The sequence below is a fragment of the Sceloporus occidentalis genome, unplaced genomic scaffold (genome assembly GCF_023333645.1).
Source record: "Sceloporus occidentalis isolate IW3139 unplaced genomic scaffold, rSceOcc1.0.p SCAF_8, whole genome shotgun sequence".
NCBI classification, from domain to species: Eukaryota; Metazoa; Chordata; class Lepidosauria; order Squamata; family Phrynosomatidae; genus Sceloporus; species Sceloporus occidentalis.
Window position 1 is genome coordinate 5,365,777 of NW_028316988.1, and position 27,451 is coordinate 5,393,227.

At 44.6% G+C, this 27,451-nt stretch overlaps 2 protein-coding genes and 1 pseudogene across 4 annotated transcripts; 2 read left to right on the forward strand and 1 right to left on the reverse strand.

Moving 5' to 3' along the window:
* Positions 1–2,459: 2,459 nt before the first annotated feature.
* On the forward strand, positions 2,460–4,208 carry LOC149307707 (lysophosphatidic acid receptor 6-like; annotated as a pseudogene).
* A 1,384-nt stretch (positions 4,209–5,592) lies between these two features.
* LOC149307708 (integrator complex subunit 11) lies at positions 5,593–19,511 on the reverse strand. 3 transcript variants are annotated; one of them, XM_089534289.1, is made up of 18 exons: positions 19,468–19,511; positions 18,325–18,474; positions 17,867–17,964; positions 17,545–17,618; positions 16,676–16,904; positions 16,172–16,270; positions 15,740–15,774; positions 15,022–15,160; positions 14,530–14,594; positions 12,990–13,179; positions 12,731–12,814; positions 12,231–12,320; positions 11,454–11,616; positions 10,479–10,586; positions 9,440–9,501; positions 8,505–8,647; positions 7,320–7,449; positions 5,593–5,806 (listed from the first exon to the last, which is right to left on the reverse strand). In XM_089534289.1, the coding sequence occupies exons 2-18, from the start codon at positions 18,350–18,352 to the stop codon at positions 5,741–5,743; spliced, it is 1,803 nt and encodes a 600-aa protein (XP_089390415.1). In that variant the 5' UTR covers positions 18,353–18,474; positions 19,468–19,511; the 3' UTR covers positions 5,593–5,740. The 3 variants fall into 3 exon arrangements, with proteins under 3 accessions (XP_089390415.1, XP_089390416.1, XP_089390419.1); XM_089534290.1 differs by lacking the exon at positions 19,468–19,511 and adding an exon at positions 19,337–19,405; XM_089534293.1 differs by lacking the exon at positions 10,479–10,586.
* A 189-nt stretch (positions 19,512–19,700) lies between these two features.
* Positions 19,701–25,542, forward strand: CPTP (ceramide-1-phosphate transfer protein). The gene is made up of 3 exons (XM_089534294.1): positions 19,701–20,042; positions 21,598–21,728; positions 23,359–25,542. The coding sequence occupies exons 2-3, from the start codon at positions 21,607–21,609 to the stop codon at positions 23,879–23,881; spliced, it is 645 nt and encodes a 214-aa protein (XP_089390420.1). The 5' UTR covers positions 19,701–20,042; positions 21,598–21,606; the 3' UTR covers positions 23,882–25,542.
* The last annotated feature ends 1,909 nt before the right edge of the window (positions 25,543–27,451 follow it).

The window sequence follows — 27,451 nt, forward strand, 5'->3', positions numbered from 1 at the left end:
CCCAAACTACCTTGTCACCTTGGCAGCACCCTACCAAACTGTTTCTAAGATGCTTGGAATTGGGGCACTGGGAAATGATGTCTCCCTGTCATGGGGCACATTAAAAGAATACTTATGGGAACGCCTTCTTCCGTACTGTCCGTCCCGCACTTTAAAGTCCTCGGGGAAGAATCTACTTCAGCCAAAAAATCTACCTCAGTTACCCAGAGGGCCTTCTCCGTTGCTGCTCCGAAGCTATGGAATGACCTGCCAAAGGAGATCCACCACATTTCCACTCTTACAGCCTTTAAGAAGGCTCTTAAGACGGATCTCTCCCAGCAGGCCTTCCCTACCTAGTTCCTCTCCCCATTTACTGTGACTTACGTCGCTCTGTCTACCAATTCTTCTCTTAAATTTAATGATGATTAAATTAAAATTAATTAAAATTAAATTCTTGCCTCACGAAGAAGAGCCCTCCCTCCATCCCAACTGTCACCATCAGACCTGGAAGGGAGTGAAAAAGACAGGCCCAGTTCTATCAGGTCTAGCTGTGAATTCTGTGACCTACGTCGCTCTCTTTTATCTTATTGTATTTTATTGTAATGTATTCTCTATATTTTTATTGCTGTAACCCACCCGGATTCCTTGTGATTGGGTGGGCTATAAATAAATCATTATTATTATTGTTGTTATTATTATTATTAAAACAAGGAGTTGCAACAGAACCCCAAGGGGTCTCCCTAGGTGCCTGTTATCAATCCCATGACAAGGAGAGCACAAAGGTGTCATTTCCCAGCGCCCCAAGTGCCAGAACCACCGAAACTCTTCAGTTGGGTGCCACCTGGCTGAAAAAGTATGTTGGTGGGTATAGTCAGACATAACACTGATGATGGAACTCCTTCACTGGAGTTATGTCAGTGATGCTAGATCTTGGCCCACACATTCCTCCTTGGAGTTGTAACCCAAAAGAAGGGGGAAGGTGGTGTTGGAAATAGAACCCAATCCAGAGCTGGCAATCTGTATTTGGCTTGGTTGGCCTAGCAAAAGTCACTTCCAGTCTTCCTAAAACTGGGATATTCCTAATTTTACCCAGCAGGTCCCAGCTTCTCCAGGGGTACCATTATTTAAGTGGGAGGTGGTGGGGAGTCGGGGGCGAATATCTCTCTCAGGTCATCAGGCTGGTTGCTCTTTCAATTTAACTGGCAACCTCAGCTCCTGGCACTCTGCTTTTCACTTCCTGTGGCTTCTTGATATGAAACAAGGGTAGGAGGCCCTTTCCTTTGCAAAAAGGCACGCAAGAACTACATCTCCAAGCACTAAAAATTCAAGAGGAGGCGTGAAGCCGCAGCCACAGCAGCCACCATGCTTCAAGGAGAGAACCGGTGTCAGTAGGAGAACATTAGAAGACCAGCTGCTGCAACACAAGACTGGTAAGTCGCTATTATTCTTATTACTATTGGCCTGAGTCAGGTTTGCCAGACTGAAAACTGGAGAGAGCTTTCATCTTTAATGGCACGTAGAAAAGGGACTTTATATATATTGTAAGTTTCCAAATCCAATCCTCTTTTGTAGGTGTCAATTCAAATTCTAGCTATCTTATCCGGAGACATATACCAGCTATAAAATAATTTGTACCAATTTTCTTTTAGGCTCTATGATACACTGTGCTTCAAACCTCTGTTCCAAATTGTCTCCCATCGTTCTAGCTTTATAGGATGTCCAATATCAATAGCCCATTTTATCATAACCTCTTTCACTACTTCCTCTTCCGTCTGAAATTCCAGCAATTTGTTATATATTGTCCCTTTCCAGATAAAGTAAACCCACTGGAGCAGTTGCAGAAGGGCCAGTCAACATGTAGGTAAATCCCATTGACTTGGGATCTACTTGCAACTAATAACAGGATTTGGCCAAGGATACTGATCATATTTGTACTATACTTCCAAATGCACAAGAGTAGTTTTTTATTTTAAAATACACAGGTGGAAAATGCAATCTAAGAAGAGAACAGACCCCCAAATCCTGATGGCAGTAGTGTCCTCATGGGGCAGTGTTTGGGATGTTCCCTTTGCGCCTAAGCTGTTGTGGTTGTTGTGTACTTCTGCAAATCTTGGGGTTTTCCCAAATCCCATGACTAACCTCCCTTTTTTGTCGGTTAGACTGTGTAGTTAGGGGCATTCACAACCCACACATAAAGAGTAGAGAGACTGAGTTCCTTTTTGAAGCAGACGATAAGATACCTCCAGCCTTCTGCTTTCGACAGAAGCGAGAAGCCCCTGGGATGCTCATGAAGGGGGCATCCAAGAAGCAACATCTGATCCTTCTATATTATCTTTGTCCTTAGTCTGAGGCATTCCTAGCCAAGGTTCCTCCCCACATTATCCAGTCCAACCCCGTTCTGCCATGCAGGAACTCTCAGTCAAAGCACCCCCAACAGATGGCCATCCAGCCTCTGTTTAAAGACCTCCAAGGAAGGAGACTCCGCCGCTCTCCAAGGGAGTGTCTTCTACTGTCAAACAGCCCTTACTGTCAGCTCCTCCTAATGTCAAGGTGGAATCTCTTTTCCCGTAGCTTAAACCCACTGGAGCAGTTGCAGAAGGGCCAGTCAACATGTAGGTAAATCCCATAGCTTCCTGTTTGATTATGTTAGTTTGTTGCTCGTTCACAGGATCCATTTTCCTTACAGATGAAAGTGCACATCTTTGCCAGCCAAGAAAGGGAGGATCAAATGAAGTACAGTCTCTCTGGATGCCAAGTCTTTGACACCAAACTTGACTTCCTATCACAAGACTAAGTGGCCTCTGATCTCTTGGAAGGGGGGAGAGAAGTGTCTCTAGCTGTAAAACAAAATGGATAACACAACGCTCAATACCACATGGTCTACCAAGGCTGTTGCTAACACCAGCTTGGAGTGCAGGCTTCAAGCGGATTTCCAGTATTCCCTCTTCACCATCATTTACAGCACCGTCTTTGTTCTGGGCCTCCTTGAAAATGGAGCAGCCTTGTACCTTCTGATCTCCAGGGTTTTAAAGATCCCTCGGTCCTACATCTACCTGATTAATTTAGCTGTAGTGGACACTCTCTTTGCTTGCGTCTTACCATTCAAAGTTCATTACCACTTCAACTACAACAACTGGATCTTTGGAGATGTGGCCTGTCGGATTACCGGATGTATGTACTTCCTGAGCATCTACCTCAGCATTGCCTTCTTCACTTGCATCTGCGTCGACCGCTATGTGGCTGTCTTGCACCCCTTTGCATACAGCAGAATCAAAAGTGGCCACTATGGGATGGTGGCTGTGGTAATCTGGGTGACTGCGTTGAGCATCACTGGCCCACTGGTCCTCGGGGGACCCCTCCACTCCAAAGACAGCAACACAACAATGTGCTTTGAGAACTTTGGGGCTACCAATTCGACTGGCCGCATGGTACCATACAACATCTGTGCACTGATCTTTGGTTTTGTGATTCCTTTTGTGGTCATTCTGATCACCTACCCTTTCATTGCACGTCGGATCTCACACATACCTTGTGGTTCCCGCAAGAGGAAGGCCTTGGCCACCATCTACCTCATCCTCTTCATCTGCACCACCTGCTTCCTACCCTACCATCTCACCCACTTGCTGCACTTCCTGATGCGGGTGAAGATCATCCAGAACTGTTCCTTTGCTGCTTTCATTTACAAAATGCGCCGGGTCACTTTGGCACTGGTCAGTTTCAACTGCTGCCTGAACCCCATTTTGTACTATTTCACCTCAGCTACCAGAAAATGGCACTGGCCCATTTGCTTCTGGAAGAGGACCACCAGGTCTATACCATCTGCAGTGTCCAAGCGGAGAAGGATTCAGTTGAACCAAGGCAGGGGGAGTGGTACAACCAGGTTGCAGAGGCGGCAAAGTTAGTGAGACCCATCCAGACCTTTGCTGTACTTTAGCAGCAATGAAAACTGAATGGGGTTTTCAGTTTCATGTATCGTTTATTGGATTTTACACTCTTCATTTCAGAAGCCTGAGCTTTTTTGAGAGAAGAACAGATAGTATGGAGGAGGAAGAGGAAATGCTGCAGCAGCATAGATTCAAAACAGACGTTTCACTTTAGTTTTTAAAAGAGAAAATTTTCTAGTCCTTTGGCCTGTGAAGATGTGGTTGAAAAGTGTTTGGGCACCGTCAACTGAAATCTAAAAAGCTAGGTAGGATTCCTCCAAAGATCAATTTTTGTTTTAATCATCTTCTGCCCATGAATAGAAACAAAAGGTGACACTCCTTTTTTCATCCAGAATTTGGATGGGCTAAACTCAGAATTTGTCAGAATGAACTAGGAGATAAGCAACCTGGTGTTCTCCTGGAATTTTTTGGGTAACTCCCATCATCCTTCTTGCCAGGCCAGCCATGCTTGCTGGGTGTTCTAATGCAGAGAAGTGTGCTAATGCTAATGAACAGTGCTGCGGAGGTGCACTGTGTTGCAACACATGGAGTATGACTACAATGGCTTCCTATGTGTTCATGGAGGGCTGAATAGCCTGGTGTTAGCTTTATTTTCTTCCCCATCAAATGCTTAACTAAGCACTGTGATGGAAGATGTCTGCGACTGAACATGGGACCTGCCCTGTGGTCCCTCCCTGCTCAGAAGGAGAACCTACAGAGACTATTACAGTGCAAAGAACTATATTCATAAAACAGAATCTTTTTCTATCAGTGGGACAATTAACAATGAAGTGCAAGTAGGAGATAGTAAGGCACCCACCGTGAGAGCAGTACTGTTGGAGCAGTTTGTCAACTAAGTTGTAGTTGCAGCAAATGTTCTGCCAACGGGGAGGTTGCAGACATCAAGTCTTTCCCAACTTGGTGCTCTGCAGCTGAATTTTAACTTGTTGTTATTAACCTTTCAGTTGACTTTTATTCATGATGTGGATGAGACATCTCCAAGACCTTCCACGGCTCTGTTTAAGTGACCTCCCTGGATGAGTCTAGCCATCTGGCATGGGGTCTTCTTCTGTTTGTATTGCCCTCAACCTTTCCCAGTATTATTGTCTTTCTTAATAAGTCATGCCTTCTCATGGTTTGGCCAAAGTACAACAGCCTCACTTCGATAATTTTGGCTGCCCATGGTATCCCCAGCACTCTTCTCCAGCACCACATCTCAAATGAGTTGCTTTTCTTTCTATCTTCTTCCTTCACTGTCCAGCTCTCACATCCATAAACAGTGATGTGCAATACCACGGTTTGGACGATTCTAACTTTAGTGCTTTAGTTGTATATCTTTATTCTTTAGAATCTTTTTATAGCTCTTTCATAGCTGTGCTTCCCATTCCTAGTCTTCTGATTCCTTGGCTGCAGTCTCCACTCTGTTCAATGTTTGATACGAGAAACCTTAATTTTGATTTTCTCGTTGTCTAGGTTGAATTTATGTACGTCCTCCATGGTCTTCTTTATTTCCATCATCTCCAGCCAGTAAAAGCCAATGGAAGAAATGAGAGTGGGTGTCCTAGCTGTGTTGAGTAACATCTCCCACTATCTTTGTCAGCTTTGCCCCATGGCACTTTGGGTTGGGGACGATGGGGGATGTGGTCCAACACAGCTAGAGGCCAGGGAAGGTTGGTATCAATGCCAAGAATTCAGAAACTAAAATATCTTTAATTTTAGTATTATTATTTTATAAAATGTATACACACACAGACCCTTTAGCTATGCAAGTATTTACAGTGTTCTTTTTATGCTGCCTGAAGTCGTAACTGCTGAGATCTTCCAAAGATGCCCAGGGCTTATGCTGTGATTTGGGGCAGTGCCTTCTTCAGAAGGGAGGTCACATAGCTACCCATTTCTTCATCCTATACAGAGAATCAGTATTTTTAAAGTATTAACAGAGTGCTTCTTCTTAATGGACCTTTTTTTTGTCTCAGTTATTATTGAGTTGTACATCAGCTTTGGAAGCTTATCTGTTCTGCTTTAAGATGTAAAAGCTTTAAAAACAATTTTATACAGTTGTTAGTCTTAAACTGTTGTATATTGAAAGTCTTCTTGTGTGTTGTTTATACCAGAGTGGTGGCTTTGGGAGTGTTTTAATTTTAATTCTGTGTTACTAGACTTACATCCTTTTTACGTAAGCTGCTTCTTTATCCTAAAGAGGTAGGCTAGAAATCTTTACAATAAACAGTTAGTTTCATTTCCTTACCTAACTTACAGAACTAACTTAACTGCTGAATGATGTGGGGCGGGGGGGGGGGGGGATCCATTTATTATTGGATGTATTTTTCAAAGAGGATGGCAAAAATGGCATATACATATTGGGATATACTTCTAAATACCAGTTGCTAGAAGGGAGGGTGCAGACAAAGGACAGGATGCTCTTAAACTCATCTCTGGTTGTGTGCAACTGGTCGTTCACAGTGGAAGCAGAATGCTTGACTACATATCAACCTTTGGTCTGATCCTTTGGATGCTATTATAAATAGATGGCAGAGTTATGTGGCCATCTATTACCTTGTGTTCCTGAGGACTTCTGTCCATTTACCCCTTTCTCAATGGCTGATTGACTTATACATGTGAATGAGGGACTCAAGATCAAGCTTCAGTCAAGCCTCAAATAAACACATTTTGCCCCTTCTCTAGACAAGCTATGGCTGCAATATGTCTTGCTCTCCAGAGGTTTTTGATGGAGGATGGGTAGGCAAATTGGTAGCACAGACATGGCATATTTGCTGTCTGCCACCTTGAGTTGCTATATTGGGATAAAGGTGGTTTGATAATAATAATAATAATAATAATAATAATAATAATAGGTCTTCAAGTCTGGGAGGGAGAAGACTGAGTATAAATATATCTATACATAGCTATGTGTGACAGTATGAATGCATACCTTTCTACATACACAAACATATTTATATACATACAAGTGGATGCGAGCATCTGCCATATTGGGAGGGGGAGAAGGTGCATGGGAAGATCAATTCCCCCACCTTCCAACTCCCCTGAAGGTTGTGTCCATCCTCACAACAGCAAGCTCAAATACCTCCAGGTTTTTCTTCAGTTCATCTCAAAATGGCAACAGAAAGTGATGTGATGTCATTGCCTATCACCATTTTGAGAAGGAGTGCAGAGGAAAATGGGCATGGAGGGTAGCATAGGGTCCTGTAGTACTTGTAGAGGTGTTTGCTTGTGCTTTCACATATTTGGGGTGATTTTCTGCAGAGTGTGGAGTGGGGGAAAAACCCAACGGGATAGAACTGTCCCTCAACATTTCTACCAAGCAAGCTTCTAAAGAGGGCTAGGGCAGTGAAGGGAGTATGACAAGATACTGTGGTATGTAGTCTGCTACTGCAAAATCTGGATTTAAAAACTAACCTGGTATGTCCATGACACCAGCAGAAGTTTGGTAGCAGGATCTTCCGACTGCACCGTAACTTGGATCAGAATAGACTCCACCATGATGGAGGTGTCAGAGAGGTGCTGGACAGAAAAATCCTTCAGGACACTAGGAAAATAAATGTACATTCAATATTCCCACCAGTTCAAACGAAATCTCTTCTTTCTACCAATGTACAGTTTACGCTTTTACGGTTTTTTAAACATCTACTACAAACAGAAATAGACTGAAACCTGTTTTGACCACACACAAAAAACCAAAACTGAAGCAAGCAAAATTAATTTTATGCAGACTTTTGTTAATGTGGCACCTAAACAAAAACAATATTAGTTTGACCGCAAGAAGTCCAGCAGCAATGGAGCCAATCTAACCTCCTTATGAATTCCTTACAAAGGAATTGTTGCCACAAAGAAGGCTCAGTCTCATGGATTCACTAACCAAGGAACACACCATGGAGCCTGTGTTGAAGTTCTCGCATTCTGGACAGGCAACCTAGCCCCAAGGGCTTTTACAGGTCAAAACCAGCAGTCTCAACTGAGCAAACTGAAAGGCAATGCTGTTGGTTCAAGACACCTAGGCCTGTTACAGACTGCCAAAATAAAGCTGCTTCGGGTCTCTTTGGAGGCATGCTGTTTAAATGATGCATGCATCCTAAGAATCCAGAAGCTGCACCAAAGCTGCACTCCAGTGCTTAGGAATGGAGTGTGGCTTTGGCGTGACCTCCGGACTCTTTGAACCCATGCATCATTTAAATAGCATACCTCCAAAGAGACCCAAAGCAGCTTTATTTTGGCAGTCTGTAACAGGCCATAGTATCTAAGCACACAGCAGACAAGAGTCTCACTGCCACATTTGCACACTAGCTGTAGATTTTGGATACCTTTCAAGAACAGACCACATAGAACACATCACATTATTGTCACTGTCATCTCCTCCTCCACATTTTCCCCAAACCAAGATTCATTATAACAGTCTAATGATCAATGGCACTTAAGTTCACATAATAATGGAGCTATTTGAAATCCCACAAGTATCAAGGTGCCTACTTTAAGTATATGTCAGACTAGATCCCATGCAGGCTCACTCTCCAGTAAGAGGTTTCAGGAACAAAACCAGCAAAATGCCTCTGTCTTTTCCCACCCCTCCAAGTCCAGAGTACCCACCTCCTGAGGTGGTTGTAAACGCGAAGTCCCGTCTCGTGCTCTTTGCGAGGGTCTTGGAAGTGGATACGGCAGGTGAACCTCAGCTGGTGCTCTCCCAGTCCCAGTTCCTTGAGTGCTTGCTCTGGAGAGACCAAGCGGAAGCTCTGATGAAAGAGAAAGAAAGAAGGTGAAAGTCTGGGCTAAACATCCCACTGCATACTCTAAAATAGTATGGGACTGAAACTTTCTGTACCAAGAAACCGTGATTTCAGAGGTACCATCAGCAGTTTTAAAACTAGGTGCAGTGAAGAGTGGGAGAAGCAACTTGGCCTAAGATGGGAGGAGGCAACACACCAGCTTCCTCCAGCTTGGAAAAAAGATGGAGCATACAAACAATAGAGGCTTGAAGTACAGTTTCATAGAATCATGGAATCGTAGAGTTGGAAGAGACCGCAAAGGCCATCCAGTCCAACCCCCTGCTATGCAGGAAATCACAATCAAAGCATCCCTGACAAATGGCCATCTAGCCTCTGTTTGAAGACCTCTAAGTTTACCTCCATATGAGATCAAGCGTGGATTCCAACCACTTCCAGTTTCATTCACTGCAGGGTAAATTGGCCCCGAGATTCTCCAATGTTGCCCACATGTGATTTAAGCAGTCATTGTCATTCTGGTTAAATGCCTCTACTGCAGCCACTCACTCACAAACCACAAGGATGTGAGTTCAATACCAGCCAGGGGCTCTGGGTTGACTCAGCCTGGCATCCTTCCATCGGTCACTAAAATGAGTACCCAGCTTATTGCGGGCAACTAGTTTACACTTTGTAAACCCCTTAGTACATTGGTAAGTGGTGACCACAGATAACCAGGAAGTCCATGCAGGACAACGGACATGTTGTTGTCTTCCATATTAATTACGGTCAGCCACAAAACTACCTGCTTCCCATTCCACTCACATTATCCTTGATGATCAGAGTTCCATGCATGAGCTTTGGTTTCTTCGAATCTGGCATGGGGCCTGTCATGGGGAAAGAACAACCGAGCAGTCAATCAAAATCCTCCATTTTCCACTCTCCCTTTATATAATGCAAATGGCCAGTTTCACAAGGCAGCACCACAGGGATCAAATAGGTATACTCATTTAATGTGCAGTGGCATCATGACTCTAAAACTGTGTCTGTTTTTCCTGAGAAGCGGAAACCTGATCTCCAATTATGCTCAATGGGTAAGTTATGGTTATGTAGTATAGAATCGTAGAGTTAGAAGAGACCTCAAGAGCCATCCAATCCAACCCCATTCTGCCATGCAGGAAATCTCAATCAAAGCATCCTCGACAGATGGCCATCCAGCCTCTGTTTAAAGATCTCCAAGGAAGGAGACTAGACTATCCTCCATTAAGGGAGTGTGTTCCACTGTCGAACAGCCCTTACTGTCAGGAAGTTCCTCCTAATGTTGAGCTGGAATCTCTTTTCCCGGAGCTTGCATCCATTGCTCCATTGGGTCCTAGTCTCTGGAGCAGCAGAAAACAAGCTTGCTCCCACCTCAATATGACATCCCTTCAAATATTTAAACAGAGCTATCATATCCCCTCTTAACCTTCTTTTCTCCAGGCTAAACATCCCCAGCTCCGTAAGCCATTCCTCATAGGACATGGTTTCCAGACCCTTCACCATTTTAGTCGCCCTCCTTTGGACACGCTCCAGTTTCTCAATGTCCTTTTTGAATTGTGGTGCCCAGAACTGGACACAGTATTCCAATTGGGGCCATGGTTTAAGAGAGTTTCCAGTCTTTCCTGGGTGACTGGAATGAGCTTCAAAGATGTATTGTCTGCCCAACTGAAGGATTAATATATTTTCACAAGGAGCACATTGTAGAAAAGAAGGTGTTAACTCCAGAGATCAATGGTATAAACATGTACTGAGAATGCAGTAAACATGTATTATTGGCACCTATGCAGATCCCTCCTAGACTTCCAAGTGCCCTGCTTGGCATTACCAATACTGAGTTCTCTCTTCAGCAGCCCAAGTGAAACATCCACGGGGATGTTGGGGTTGGTGAAAACCGACACTGTCTCTCCATTTGCAGGCATGTGGCAGTTGATGTCTGCAAGAGAAAAGGGGAAAAAAACCATGGCAGGATCACAAAACGTGTGGATCAGATTAACAGTTCATCAGTTCAGTGCCTTGTTTCCAACTGCAGCCAACTTGATGCTTGCAGGAAATCTCCAAGAGCTCAAAGGTAGACTGCCTGTGCATCTGGAGGCTCAACAGGATTACAAACCATTGACAGCCTGATCCTTTTAGTTTGGGAATCAAAGCCCACCTGTGTCAAAACAGAATAAAATTGCTCCCTACAGAGCACAGGCAGAGTTGCCAGAGTGAAGACTCAAGATCTAATGGTTTGAAGTTACGAGAGAGTAGATTTCAATTGAACATCAGAAGGCACATCTTGACAATAAGAGCAGTTCAGCAATGAAACCAATTGCTTGAGAGGTGGTGGGGTCTCCTTCTCTGGATGTCTTCAACAAGAGGCTGGACAGCTATCTGCTGGGGATGTGTTAGTTCAGAGACCCTGCACTGATCAAGGTGTTGGACTTGGTGGACCAGGGGCCCCTTCCAACTCTATGACTTTAACATCATAAATAAATATGGAACAGTGAAATGGCTCTTTAGCTTCCTGACCTCTCTGGATGAAAACCTCACTGTCAAAATGCTCCCCATGTAGGGAAAGCTAAACTCAAAAGTGCCCAGGGATCACTTCTGACTTGTGCCAAACAGTGTAGGATCTTCCAATCTACTCATAATGTCTCTGCTCTTGGAGACTTCCGAGGGAGGCAATCCACCCCATTTTTGCCAAGAAATGGGTGACTTAGGTGGGAGCCAGACAAACATAAGAATTGTCTATGGCCAAAGGTTGGCACGTTGCCCGCCCCTGTTCCCCAGAAAGGCACATCTTGCCAGGCATACATACGGAATTCCTGCTCGATCTTTTGCTTCAGGAACTCCATCTTTTTTGCCTCACCGTGGACCAGGAGGACGTTCCGTGGCTCCGCTTGGCGGATGAGCTGCATGATCCCCTTGGCATCAGCGTGGGCACTGAAGGACATGTATTCCACTTGCATCTTCACCTCTAACTAGGACAGTATGGAGACAGGCAGACATACATTGGAATAAAACAATCTTAATTTTTGAATGAAAGGCAGGGAATATTTTGTCATTCTATTTGGTGTGTGGAGATGGAGGTGACAGGTATCTATCAGCACCAGCCTGGCTGAAAGATACCACCCATCCCCATTACCTTTTCTTTCTGTATTGTGCCTTTTGAGATCAAATGTCTGAACAACTTGTCTTATTTTGATGGATTATACAAAGCTAAAATGTGGCTAAAATGCCTTAGATCAAGGACAGAATCATAGGGTCCTTCCAGTGTTGTTGGACTGCATCTCCCAACAGTGCTTGCTAACATAGTCAATGGTGAAGCATGACAGGAATTGCAGTCTAATATTTGGAACGGGTTGCACAACTCACAACATTGTTTTAAGTAAGTAAACATTTTACAGTATAATTCTGTGCGCACTTTTTCGGGACTAAGCCCCATGGTCTTCACTTATGCCTCTTGCTTCGTGAGCCATTTGGGACTATTGCCAAGATCATTTTTTCTTGCATGTCACCTCAGAACTTTAAATTAAATACATAAAAGTATATCAACAACATAAGAGGACATTCATCTTCAAAACTTTCAACTCACAATTTGTCTTCCTTCCATTTCCAACTTCCGCTGCCCACCCAAGATTTTATGACCCACAGTTCCTTGTACACAGTATCCTGGCATGATCACCTGGGAACAGAATCCAGAAGGGCTCAAAACTTGTTCAAAATAAAAACAACAAGAATATATCCTAAATACATAATATTAGGGCATCTCTGGCAGTGCAACTCGGACACTGTCTACTCAGAAGTAAACCCTACTGTGTTCAACTGGTAAGAGGACACAGCAGGAGTGGGAAACGTGTGGACCTAGCCAGATGATTTTCTCTATTCCACTGTCGAACAACTCTTTCAGACAAGATATTCTCTCTAATGTTCAGGTGAAATCTCTTTTCTTATCATTTAAATCTGTTGGTTCACACCCTAATCTCTGGAGCAGCAAAAAACAAGCTGGCTCCTTTCAAATGACATCCTTTCAGGTATTTTAAGATAGCAATTACAATAGGAGGAACAAAGCATTTCCGCCACAGCTTCCCATACCATGTTCTTCTCATTACCAGCCCATTTCTTGAAGATCTGGAGGGATTGCCCTGCATGAAGCATCCCTGGTGTAGCAAACACAACCTGGGGGAAGAGACAGAAAGAAAAGCATTTACTTCTCTATTCTGATATAAGATTGGTTTTGGAATAGAAATGAAACTGACCTGGCCCTGAACCACCAGAGCTTGGCCTTCCCTTCCTTCCCCTTCCACACATACAGATCAGCACTCTGCTGCACTGTCACTACCACCATAAGTACCATTGGTCCTGGGTTGTCTGCGAATGCTCTGTCAAAGGCCTTGATGTGCTTGAACTCAAACATGTTCCTCTGGACAAAAGTCTTCCGGATCTTCTGATTGGTCCAAGTGATGAAGAGCTTGTAATAGTGGTTGGCCTTCTCTGTCAGGCCCGTGGAGAAGTAGATGGGCGCCTTTAAGTTCATGCGCTCCCTTCAGAAGAAAAGGAAATGGTTTCAAAATGCCCATCTAAAACTTATATCCTTAGAATTTCCTCTTCAGCAAGGTGTGGATACTCCATACTTGGTTTCTTTGAAGTTTGCATCCAGAGTATGATATTCTGCATCAAAAGCCAAATTTTGCAATGGATAATTTAGACTACTCTGTGCATTGCAGAATCTTGGCCTATGTCTTTTCATGCCCTGTTACAAGATCAGCACATACGCAGAAGCCCAAAAACCAGAATAAAAGGAATGATGGCAAACGTAGCCCAAAGGATGATAGAATCTTAAGAGTTGGAAGGGATCACAAGGGACATAATAATAAAATATCCCAACTCTCTGTGTAATACAACTAGGGTGGTTTACAGATTAAAACATACAATCCCGCATCCCAATATCCCATCCCCACCCCCAAAATACAATTAAACAATTCACAATTAAAATATACTTAAAATAACAACAAATCAAAGAGTGGCTAGGGCAGAAGTCAGGGGTATAACAGGTTCAACTTTTTGGGTGGCCGGTTGTCTATTCAGGAAAGACCTGCCGGAAGAGATCCGTCTTGATAGCTTTTTAAAAGCTGTTTAAGGTGGTAATGTGATGGATCTCATCTGGCAGGCCATTCCATAATCTGGGAGCAGTTGCCGAAAAGGTTCTCTGGGCAGTCGCAGACAATCTAGCTTTTATAGGTTGCAACAAATTCCTCCCAGAGGACCTGAGTGTACAATGTGGATTATACGGAAGGAGGCAGTCCCAAATACAGGTTGGACCCAAGCCATTTCGGGCTTTAAAGGTGATGACCAACATCTTGTACTGCACCCAGAAACTAATAGGCAACCAGTGAAGCGATCTTAAGATCGGTGTTATATGGTCTCTTCTAGTTTTACCTGAGACCAGCTAATTGATGTTCTGTGCTAACTGAAGTTTCCGAACTAAGCACAAGAGTAGCCCCATGTAGAGTGCATTACAGAAATCGAGATGAGAGGTTACTAATGTGTGCACCACAGTTTCAAGGCCCCCAACTTCCAGCAAATCTGCCATGCAACTAAAGCACTCCTTAAAGATACCCATTCAACCTCTGTTTAAAGACCTCCAAAGGTGAGTCCACTAACCTCTCAGGCAGTCTATTTCACTAACAGCTCCCACTTTCCTAATGTTTATGTGAAATCTCTTTTTTTGTAATTCTGCATCCACTGCTTCTTGTCCTGGAGCAGCAGAAAACAACTTGGAAGAGTTTGTTCTTTAGCAGGCAGGTGGTTGATGGGACACTGATGCAGCAGAACAGAGATTCCAAATAGAAATAGAAATGATTTCAAATAGAAATAGAAGCTGGACTCCTTACCAGAAAGTCTCCAGCAAAATGCAGAGCTCCTGTGCGCGTCCCAGAGCAAAAACGGGGATAAGGACCTATAGTAGGGAAAGAAAGTGAAGAGCGTTGATGGAAAATTTCAACATAAGAATTTCCCAGCAAGTTGTCTTCTCAAATGAAGAAGTGGAGAAAGACTATTTCCTTGTTCTCAGCGAAGGCAGACATCTGAATTCTGGAACCCATTTTGCTTTTTTTTAAACTGGAATGCAATCAGAACTAGACACAAAATCCATCTTAGAAGCCCCATCTTAGAAAAGATTATGTCCAGCGCATGTTGGCTGCTCTCCTCTCCTTCCAAGGCGCAGCAGTGGCAGCTGGGATGGAAAGGGGCCTTTCTTCACCTGCTGTGTCCGCCCGCTCTTCTCTCCCTTTGATGCCACAACATGGCAGCCGGAATGGAATGAGACATGATGGAATGATTTCATGGGCGTTATGGGGATGTTTTAAATAAGAACCAATATGTACCTTCCCTCCACGTTCGATGGCTTCGTGCACTTTCTTTAAGAAGTCCCTCTCTCTGCAGCGCTTGGAGTCTCTAATGGTCGTGGCGTAGGTGGACTCTGTAATAAGCAGGTTGGGGCGGCATTTGTCAATCCAGGCAGCTCTGCAAAATGAACATACAGAATGAGGATCCACGTTCCGCAGGGGAGTCCCCACTCCACCAACAGGACCACACCATGCAGATAGGGCTCAGAGTGATTTCCTCCCTGCTCTCCTCCTCCTCCCTCAGGCAGTAGTGGCTGCTCCAAACATCCTCCTTGAATTTTCTTCCCCTCCAGGACAAAAGAAAAGCATGGGAAGAGGATGGAGGAGAATCAGGGCTTCTAAATCTCAAGCTTCCTTTGAGCAACTCTCGCCTCTCCCAGAAGTCCCACCCCAAGGCTTCTTGTTGTTGTTTTAGTGTGTCTTCAAGTTGTTTCTGATTTAGGGCAACCCTAAGGTGAGTCTATCATGAGGTTTCCTTGGCCAAAATTTGGTCACAAGGAGATTTCCTTTGGCTTCCTCTCTGTATGAGAGTGTGTGACCTGCTTAAGGTCATCCGATGGCTTTCTGTGGCTGAGTGGGTATCTGAACCCTGGTCTCCCAGCATCTCAGTCCAACATACAAACCACAACACCATGCTGGCTCTCCAGAGTGACTTATGAAGGTGACATATTTCTGATATTAAAACCAAAAAGCTTACCCCAAGTGCCTGTCTGGAGTCATGTTATAGTCACCCTAATGATAGAAAGAAGAAAGAAAAACATCTCTCAGCATTTCATGTTGTTTGTTTAGAAAAGTTGTGGATCAGCCTGCTGTTCTCAATGTGATGCATGAATTAAAGCAATGGGAAGAACCGCCAAAAATCCAGTGATGACCAATAAATATAGAGGGATATGAAAATCTCAGCAAAACAACTTTGTCTTCAGTCACCATCCACCTAAAGAACAATCAAGAGACTAAACTAAGCTCCCCATGGAGGAGTTCAACAACTGGGGTATCCTCCAACTTAATCTCTCTAGGAGGGAGAACACACATCAGAGCCTCAGAGGACACACACAAATAAACAGAGCATGACCACTTTAAAAGATGACATGTACAAAGTCATGCACAAAAATTTTTTCTTGTGACTTACTGTATAAACCACAGACTCACAGCCAACTTTTATCTGGAACATGGCTGCACCAAGGACATGCCCTCCATAATACGCCTTTATCTCCAACTCATCATCCACCTGCAACAAAATGTATATATATTTTTTTGTTTGCCATAAAAGAACACCAGATTTACCCCCAAAAAACACCATCCCCAATTTTCTAGGGTGGCTATGTGCAAAACTGCACACTGCACAAGTTCAAGCACTCAGTGCAAGGTTCTGCAGACACTTGATCGCAAACATCAATGTGGTTAAGTCAAAAGAGTACTACTCAATGGAGATAATGAAACTGGGCAGCCTAGCCACAAGTTTAGAACCCAGAGACAGACAAATCACTTTGTGGGACATTATTTGCATGCAAAAGATCCCAAGATCAACCCAAGGCAAGCATAAACATTATAGATACTGAGGTGAGTGTGAACTGGGGCAGATTCAGAGGTCGGCATTTAGTCTGCAAATTGGAGGTTCCCACTACAATGTTACCTGGACTGTTTGATGAAGATGGACAGCCACCACTTTCTTCATACAATCCTTAATCATTTGGGAGGTGAAGAAGTTGGTCTCGCCTTTTTTGTCCACGGTGATTTTCCTGAAGTCTTCCAGGAGGATTGGGCAGATGGCCTTGGTCGGGTGGGTCATGTAAATGGGTCCGTCATAGCCAACCATCTCACTGAAATACGGAAGGGCTCCACAGTGGTCCAAATGGAAATGACTGGGAAGAAGAAAGAATAAAACCAAGGATAACTTTGCTGATACAATCAGGGTTCTTGCTGGACTATCATATCCACCCTACATAGCTAATAGCCAAGAATGATAAGAATTGTAACCGGAGACGCAAGCTTGGGAACAGGTGGCTCATCTCTGAAGAGGAGACTTATCAATGAATGATTGCTGAAACTGAATGGAGCTGCAGTGTTTGGACTATATAGCTATGAGTGCCACATGATGAAGAAGCCCCATCTACCAGCATCCCTAGGACAACCATGTAGCCATATTTTAAAAGGGGATGCTGGAATGGGTGAACCTTTCATCTGATCCAGCAGATCCAACAGGCCAATCTGCACACAACATGGGCCACTTTTTTCTTTTTTAAAACACACTAAGATTAGAAAAGACAGTTTCTAAGCCCCTTGGAAACTTGGGAGAACAGAAATACCAACTGTGCGCAGGATGGACAGCTACCTCCTAGGGATGCTCAAGCTGGAGCTCCTGTACTGAGCAATGGTTGGACTCAATGCTTGTGGAGCCCCTTCCAGATATATGCTTCTATAACATAGAAGGTTGGGTAGATAGCCCATTCAGGAAATGATACTCACTTCTACATGCCGAAGGTTAAGACAGATATTACACACCTGATGATCACACAGTCCAGGAAGTCAGTCAGCCGTCCGTTCTGAGTGATGTATGAGAAATCAGGAAACCGCCTCTATAAAACAAAAGAGCACACTTTTATTATTAACCTTTATTTGTAAAGGAATGCCTAGGGCTTGGACTAGTAACCAGTTTTGAGAGTTGTTATGCCAGAAGCCATGATCTGCAAAGGCCACCCCCTTAAGCTTTCCAATACTCCAAGCTCAAGCGCACATTAAAACAAAACCAAGCCAAATCTGTATCATTAACAAACAAACGCAATCTAAGCTAGGGCCTGCCTGCTGCACTGTGGCTGCCACTTACGTCGTCATTGTACCCCATGTGCATCCCGCAATCCAACATGACGTTCTTCCCCGCAATGGACACAAGGATGCAGCTCCGACCGACATCTTGGCCGGCACCTGAAAATACACACAAAAGAGATGTTAAGATAGACTGCCTTAAGTCTTGGCGCATAAGCATGGCAGAATGGGGTTGGACTGGGTGGCCCTTGCGGTCTCTTCCAACTCCATGATGTAAATGTTTGCCTAAACCGTGTAGTTAGTCTTGGCCACTGAATCATTGGATTTACCTATGTGACGACTCACTATTCAACAACTCATTTGATAGCTTTACCCTAGCTGGGACTAACCAACAGCGTCTCAGACTATAAGCTTATTACCATTTAAGTCTCCCTAGTCCAACCCTCAAATCAATACCCCACATCAGTTCCCACCTCTTTGTTTAATGCAAGAACTGTTTGAAACGTTCACATTCCTCACCTAAAGGAGTGACTTTTATTTCAGGCATGTCTAAACAGCGAGGGAGCCTCCGACGTCTGACCGCAAAGGAGCCCGCTTCAGAGATCCCATAGGGCCATCCCAAACGCAGCCCAGCTGTAGAGTCTCATGTGGAAGAGTATTCAAAGTGTCCTGAGGGGAGACAAAAGGAAGACTGACACACAGACATGCTTTGCCAAGGAGAAAGAAAACTAAGCAAACGCGAGGAAGGAGGCCACTACAGCCTCCCAACTTAACTCCAACTATATAGAGTCAGAAGACAACCCAAAACGGGCCATCCAGTCCAACCCCATTCTGCCATGCAGGAACTCCCCATCAAAGCATCCCCATTGACAGGTGGCCTTTAACCACGTGAAACCATGTACAGGTAAATACATTTAGGTTGTATGTATGATTTTGCAGTGCAGAGGTATCATTTTAATTTTGCTAGTGGTTTATGCCACAACTATTTCCGTGACGTTCAGTGATATATATATGGGCATCAAGACTTATGAGGAACGTTAGGTCAAACACATGACTAAGGCTTCTGCATGGTGTGATATGGGAGGAAGTCTCTTCCTACTCTACGATTCTGTCTCTAACACAGAAGGCACCGCATGGGTTGCCGCACCAGGTGATGCCAACCCTAGTGATGCCACTGAACCCCAGTCACTAGGACTTCTGCTTAAGGAGGCATTGCATAGAATTATAGAGTAGGAAGAGACCCCAAGGGCCCAGGAACTCTCCCCATCAAAGCATCCCCATTGGCAGATGGCCGTCCAGCCTCTGTTTGAAGACCTCTAAAAAAGGAGACTCCGCTATTTTCCAAAGGAGTGTGTTCCACTGTCTAATAGCTTTTGCTGCCAGGAAGATCCTCCTAATGTTGAGCTGGAATCTCTTTTCCTGCAGCTTGCACCCATTGTTCCTGGTCCTATTCTCTGGAGCAGCAGAAATCAAGCTTGCTGTATCCTCAATATGAATCCCTTCAAGTATTTAAACAGGGCTACCATATCACCTCTTAACCTTCTCTCTTCTCATAGGGCTTCATGGGTTCTAGACCCTTTTAAAAGCCACAGGAAGGGTTTTGAAAATAAGCAAGGGGTATATAATAATAATATTGTATGCTTTTTGGTCCACTTCGCTTACCGTCCTCCCTCCGCCGCCATCTTCCCCCTCCCCTCGGAAGCCAGGCCGAGAGGCGCATGCGCAGATCAGGCGCCCGGCGGCGCTTCGAAGAACGTTGCGTAAAAGATGCATAGAGAGAAGAAAAATAGAGTGACACAGTTCCGGGTCGGTGGGTCTTTTTTTTCGCGAAGTAATAATGCTCTTCCCTCCTCCGGACTCTGCATGGCAGCTGGGGAAGAGAGGAATAGCACTTCAGGGTCATCTCAGAATGATAGCGATAGTAATAATAACTATAGACTTCTAATAGAAAGTGACCTCTTTACAAACTTATCTCTATGGAACAGCGAAGCGAGGCCGCTGGGTGCGCATTGGCTAAGATCGTGCGCATGCGTACTCCTCTGCCACGCTCTGTTCGCCCAAGCAGGAAAAAAAACGCAGAACCCGGAAGTACCTTCGGAGCTCCTATTGGCTGAGGCGGCTGTTGCGTAGCTAGAAGGGAAGACGGTGATTGAACGAGAGGGCGAGCCGGTGGGCGGGACAGGTTCTTATTGGTCCTCCCCGGCTGCGAGAGGAGGAAGTGGGAAGCGAGTGCTGAGGTGAGTGAGATGCATTCCCAACCCCTCTTTTAATGGCTTTATTGTTAAGGAATATAAAGCAATGGCACTTCTATCCCTCTACCGCCAAGCACTCAAACGGTGCCCTTTAAGGGAATGTTGGACTACATCTCCCAGAAGCCTCAGCCATCTGGGTCCAATAGCGTGGGATTCTGGGAGTTGAAGTCCAAAATCCCCTTAAAGGGCACAGTTTAGGGACCACTGGGTTAGATAGAAAAAGACGTCCAAATCCAACCTCTTTACCAATGACTTGGAGGACAGAATTGGGAGCATACTTATCAGATTTGCAGATGGCACCAAAAAGGATCTGGGAGTCCAAGTAGACCACAAACTGAACATGAGTCAAGAGTGTGATGCGGCAGCTAACAAGGCCAATGCGATTCTAGGCTGCATCAATAGAAGTCTAGTGTCTAGATCAAGGGAAGTCATAGTGCCACTCTATTCTGCTTTGGTCAGAATGCTGTGTCCAGTTCTGGGCGCCACAATTCAAAAAGGACATTGAGAAACTGGAGCCATATTTCCAAAGGAGGGCGACTAAAATGGTGATGGATGCTTTGAGTGAGAGTTCCTGCATGGCAGAATGGGTTTGGAGCGGATGGCCCTTGCGGTCTCTTCCAACTCTATGATTCTAGTACACTTAAAATGACAAAAAGCAGTTAGTAAAAGCACAGCATATACCTCCAAAGTCACCCGAAGCAGCTTCATTTTGGCCTCTCTGTGTAGGGCCTTAGTCTGGAGTAAGACAAGGAGTAACCCCAAAATCGCCATTACTCCAGCCCTGTGCAAAAGGGAGTGGAGTTCAAAGCGGAGGACTTGGTTTATTTGTCAACTACATTGTTAAAATGGCTGCAACCGTCCAGAAAATTAGGGCCATAAAAAGCATGCCCAGTGCCATGGCTGTTGAGTTAGATTTGCCCAAGACGTATAATTATGTACATCGTGCGTTTCATTCAACTTGTTGAAGCCTGCAGGTATGTCAAGTGTGTGGCATCCAGTTCCTCCTCTTTAACCCATGATGACCGACAGCATTTAGAGGTCAAGCAATTCTGGGCTCCCAAGGGTACTTTAGTACTTCAGTACTTTATGCAGCGGAACCATTTTCCTGTAGGACATACTGACTGCTCCTAGGTTGGTTAAGGAAGCCTTATCTTGGCTGATGTCTTTCTATTACAGTAATCAATAATCATGCCTGACTTTCACACTTGGTTGTTTTCTGTTTCTGCTGTCTGTGCTTTCCTTTCGGAGGGGAGTTTAGGGGGGAGAAGCGCAAATGAAGCGGTGGCCTCAGATCTGGCAGTGGACTTGCTACTGCACTAACGTAACCTTCAGTAAAACTCCCCTGAAGTCTCTCTTGTGAGTTACTGTAAAGAAAGGCAGGGCTTCAGGTTTAATCAGGACTGTTCCTGCCAAAATGGGGGAGTTGGAGGGTATGGAATATACAGACAGATCGTCTTATGTTGCATAAAGCCACTTCCACTGTTTCTTTGCTCATTCATAATTTACAGACTATCTGTCTCCTTCTACCATCTGCTTTCAGAGCTGCACCATGGCTAATGAGGAAAATGGACATGGCTTGAAGGAAGCGCTGGTGACCTTTCAGAGATGCCTCACGGACAACCAGGAGGTCCTTCTAGATCCATACTTGGAAGGCTGGAAAGGCCTTGTGAGGTAAGGCTGGGAGCCCAGGTTTCAGCCATGGAAACCCAGGCTTAGGCCTGTTACAGACTGCCCAAATAAAGCTGCTTTGGGTCTCTTTGGAGGTATGCTGTTTAAATGATGGATGCATCCTAAGAATCCAGACGTTGCACCAAAGCTGCACTCCGGTGCTTAGGAATGGAGTGTGGCTTTGGCATGACCTCCGGACTCTTTGGACCCATGCATCATTTAAAGAGCATACCTCCAAAGAGACCCCAAGCAGCTTTATTTGGGCGGTCTGTAACAGGCCTTAGATTGCCTTCTAACCTCTATAGCATTACAGTACTGTTGCATTAAGTAACAGAACAGGGAAGTCTTGAGAAATTCAATGTTCTCTGCCTTACGTAGTTAGTTTTGAGCAACCGGTATCTCAAGGGAAGTTACCTTTATGTTGCTAATGAAGTTTAATTTTTTAATCATCTTTTGTCCCTGTCCCCGCTTGGCCAAAAAGGGGAATGCCCTTTGTTTGCATTGAAACCTCTCCAAAATAACAACTAGAACAGAAGCAACGTCCAATACAAAATGTAGGCTTGTAACATCACCATCGTCACCTTTCTTCTCCTATACGATTTTTGAACATCTTTTGCCTGATGAAGAAGCCTGTGGAGCTTCAAAAGCTTGCATGAAGGTGTCACTCTTTTGTGGAGTTTGGATTGTTGTATGTTACCCAATTCTGGTCATTTTATTCATGTTCCAAGTATGATAGATAGATAGATAGATAGATAGATAGATAGATAGATAGATCAAACATTACAGGGCAAGTATATGTATATGGCACTGTCTCATCGCTCTGGCACAGTACTGGGGTTTGGAAGGTGAAGGAGGGCAAGTACCATCATCCTACTTAACACAGACTTACAGGAGACTATTCCAGATCCATTGTTGTAACCATACTCTGGATAGTATGGGCACCTTTGGTTTGGAAGAGGTGTGCTTTTAGCGACTATGGGGCTCGACAGACTGGCCTTAAAGGCCAGCCTGGGGGCGGAGTCGGGGCATCACATCCAGATGATGCACACCCTGACTCCGCCCCACTGGCGCCATGACTCCATGCACCGCTCCACATGTTATGTGGCATCATGGCTCTCCTCTGGCGCTGGGTCTATACAATGGCACCCCAGAGGAGTACCATATAGCCACGCTGCCGTGGCTATGGCACCATTTCAGGGGTGCCAAAAGGAGCTGCTTTTTGAAGCTCTTCTTTGCGCCCTCGAGAGGCTGCATCGGGGCTTCTGTTAAGGGGCAGCTGCATGCCATCCCTTCAGGGCTGTAGGTAGAGCCCCTACATCTTCCAGAATAGCAATAGCAGCTTCATCTAAGTCAGTGATTCGCAAACTTTGGTCCTCCACATGTTTTGGACTTCAGGTCCCAGAAGGCATGACTGTTGGCTAAGCTGGCTGAGGCTTCTGGGAGTTGAAGTCCAAAATATCTGGAGGACTGAAGTTTGGGAATCACTGATCTAAGTGGTTTAGAACTGTAAGCTCATGTCTGAGCCTTCATGGATGCTAACGTTTCCATGTTTTAGGGTAGAGGAAAATATTTGTCACCTACTCTGTTTTCTGAACTCCCTTTGTCAATGCATTCATATATGTTTCCATTTTAGGTTTCTGAACACCATGGGCGCAATCTTTTCCTTCATCTCTAAAGATGTCGTAGCCAAAATCCAAATCATGGAGGATTTCCGCAACGGCGAGCAGAAGGACGACTACGTCAGCCTCCAATCCATGGTGAATTACGAGCTTTCCAACAACCTGGTGGACCTGAAGGAGCGCGGAGACCATCCGGCCTCTGGCTGCCGAACAATCCTGCGCTTGCACCGAGCCCTTCATTGGCTGCAGTTGTTCTTGGAGGGCATGCGGACGAGCGACTCAAACTCCCGGACATCTGTGCTGTGCACAGACGCCTACAACGCCTCCTTGGCCAACTACCACCCTTGGATCATCCGCAAGGCCACTACCATGGCCTTCTATACCTTGCCTTCTCGGGATGCTTTCCTTGAGAACATGAATGTTGGGCCGCATGAGGAGGCGGTGGAGATGCTTGGGGAAGCTTTGCCCTACATCTGCAAGGTCTACGATGTGACACAAGCGCTCTACGCTCAGCACAACATTCTTGACCTCCCATAATGGAGCACAGCTCCAATCGAAATCTGCCTGTATTTGCTTGCCTAAATGGCAAGCATAACCACACATATCAATGCCTATGCATGTCTATGGCAGCTTGTCAGTACTGAAATCAGAGATCCTATTGCTGTAAAACGAACCTTTCTAAAAGATGTTTTGGACTTCAGCTCCCATCAGCCCTTGCCAGTGATCAGGAACGATGGGAGTTATAGTCCCAAACATCCCGAAGGCACCTGGTTGGAGATGTCTACTCTGGGCAGAGGCTCTTATAAAATGAAACTTTGCACTTAAGTTGGCTTTAGAACAGTTTTCTCTCAACCTGGTTGTTGTCAGATGTTTAAAAGTCCTCCTTTGATCAACCCCCAAGCAAGTATTTCCAGTGAAGCCTGGGAATTGTAGTTCAAAGCACTTGGTGGGATAGCCGCTGAAAGCTATACATATATATATGTATATCTCACACACTGAAAGTAAGCAGTCTCTACATAGGATTATATATCCTATTTAATCATATCCTATATATGTTTAAATATCCAAATTGTCTGAATAAACCACACTAAAGCTCCCAACAAAACCATTGGCCAGGCTGGCTGCAGCTTCTGGGAGCTGAATATCTAAAGGACCAATGGTTCCCCATCTAAACATAATGTATTTATCTATATATATATATATATGTATGTATATGTATATTGCAGAAATCATTAGTGGAGTTCTTCTCAGGACCCTTAGAGCCATTCCAGCAGCCTTGGCTCAGTTGTGCTCTCTGTAAAATGGACCAGGTTTGCTGAACTAAGGCTGCTTGCCACTCTCTTCTTCAAATGAGATGAAGGTTTAAAGGGAAAAGTGGAGGAGTTATATTGTGGTTGTTGCATATCTTAATGGCTCTGTCAAAATTGTTGGTTAGGATTTAGTTGGGGGAAGAGAGATACCTTATTGGCAGCATAATCCATGTCTAAGGGATGGGGAACAAAGCTCTCCTAGGGGCTCCATTGACCACTCCTGACCCCACACTTCCATTCCCATGCTGGGATGTGTTGTCTGTAGGTTTGGGGTCTCCTGATGTATCTGTGCCCCACAGCTGAGAGCCAACATGGGGCAGTAAAGTGGGGATGCCCATTGCACATCGCCCTCTTATTGTATACAGGAAGGTGGCAACTTGTGTGCTGGATGCTTGAACAATCTCTCCATAATGTGAATTAAGGCAGTCAGTCTGTGTCACAGAAGAACGTTTGGCCTCGAAGTCTCTGCGCACTTATGTGGGATTGAGAAGGAGCAGAGAGATGGATAAACCTATGATTGTAGTTGTTGCACTTTTTTCTGCCCCTTCCTAAATGGGAAGACAATCCAGGGCATTGTATACTTGTGTTGCCCAAGTGGTGTGTTTCGTTTTGGTGGCTTGCGCTTTTTGTCATGATCTGTCGCAACGACAGACCATTTCCTGGGCGCAAATCAATCAAATCTTATGTCTGTCGGTTATGTTTTTGTGTGTTCTCTTTCTTAATTTAGTTTAAATTGCCGTTGACTTTTGTCTGTATGGAGGTGGTAGAATGGAAATGGGTTGCCAAAAATTATTAGCACATTGATATTACAGGTTAGATGCATGCGCTGTGATTCGTATAGATTTTATATCTCACCTTGTTTGGATTGAAATAAATGTTATCTGTAGTGCACTTTACATTGTAGCGTCTTGTATTTCTGTCGTTCTGATAACTGAAATTGTTGTCAGCTCTGCGATAGAGAGAATAAAATCCTCACACATGAGTCAAGAATGTGATGCAGCAGCTGAAAAGGCCAATGCGATTCCAGGCTGCATTAATCATGTCATCTCCCCAAGCTAAGCATCCCTAGCTCCCTAAGCCACTCCTCATAGGGCTTGGCTTGCAGACTTTAACCATCTTGATCCCTCTCCTAGGGACAGTAGCATCATTGCGCAGGTGCGGAGTGCACCGGGTGACACCAACCCTATGGACACCATTGCTATAGACACATTCCACCTTGTCCTGTTCCTTCTTGAATTGTGGCCAGACCTGGACACAGTAGTCCAAGTGAGCTCTGACCAAAGCAGCATAGAGTAGCACTACTATCTCCCTTGGACAATAGACTCTTGTTATATACGCACGCATATATGTATACACACATACCTACACACACCTATATCTGTATACATACACCTGTATATCTATATACACTTATATATCTACGCATGCATAGACAAATACACACAATTTATATCTATGCACACAAATACATATCTACACACATATATATCTATCTATATATACACACAGACACATAAATCTATACACACACACAGGTCTATATATACACCCCCAAACCAACCGACGTGGCCGTTGCCCTGGAGAATGATGGGAAACCCCTAACCCTGACATTCAAGCTACCAACCCTGGGAAAGGGGATGATGGGCCCTGCAGTTCAAGAGGTCTGAGGCACTGTGTCCCAGTTCAGGGACTTAGTTTTGGACTACAATTCCCATCACCCCCCCAACCAACTGACATGGCCCTGGCCCTGGAGGGCTCAAGGATTCTGGGAATTTCCCAAGGAGCTGGAGGAGGAAAGGGACCAAGGGCGCAGGCAGGCTGCATGGTCATCCCCATGGGAAGTGTCCTCCAAGACCAAGACCCTTAACATTGACTTTCAAGTCACGACACTTCTGATATATATAGGCATCCCTGGCTTGGCAAAGCCAAGGGCCTTTTCTTTCCTCCTCCTCCTCCATCCAGCTGTAAGGCTTTCTAGCAGCATTGGCCTCAATGGAGGATGGAGGGACGCTGGGAAAGAGCCTCAATTTGGAAAGCCCACTGGCCACTGCTGCTTCTTCTTCTTTCTCCTGGGAACCCAGAGGCAGACAATAATAATAATAATAATAATAATAATAATAATAATACTGTAATAATAAAAATACCATTCACCTTTTAAATGATGAGGATGCTCCACCTGCAGAGGGAGGCCACGCCCCTCGGGAATAGGCAGCCAATGGGAGCGGAGGAAGGGCCAGGTAAAGGGAAGGAGGCCACGCCCCCTCAAGAATGGGGAGCCAATGGGAAAATCACATGAGACCCCATAGGCTTCGGTTTTATCGAGATGCGGCTAAGAACATTTCTAATACAATGGCGCCCTCTTGTGGATACTCAGGGCCATGCAGCCCCTAGATCGATGCAGAGAGAGAGAGAGAGAGAGAGAGAGAGAGAGAGAGAGAGAGAGAGATCGAGCCAGAGGGATGGATCCTTCCCTCCCAGGGCTCCCCTGAAAAACCCATTCTGCAGCAAAACCTGCTTCGCCTGGGGATGATGGGGACCCTAGTCTTCTTGAAGGGCTCCAGGACAGAGAACGGAGGGCTTCAAGATTATACATACATATATATATATATATATATAATTTATAACATCAAATGATTTAATATTATAAAATTATATACAATTAAAACAAATTTATTTTATATAATTATATAAAATTATATATATATAAATTATATATATATATATATATATATATATATATGCATATATAAATGTGTATCTAGTGTGTGTGTGTATACATATATATAACACATATATA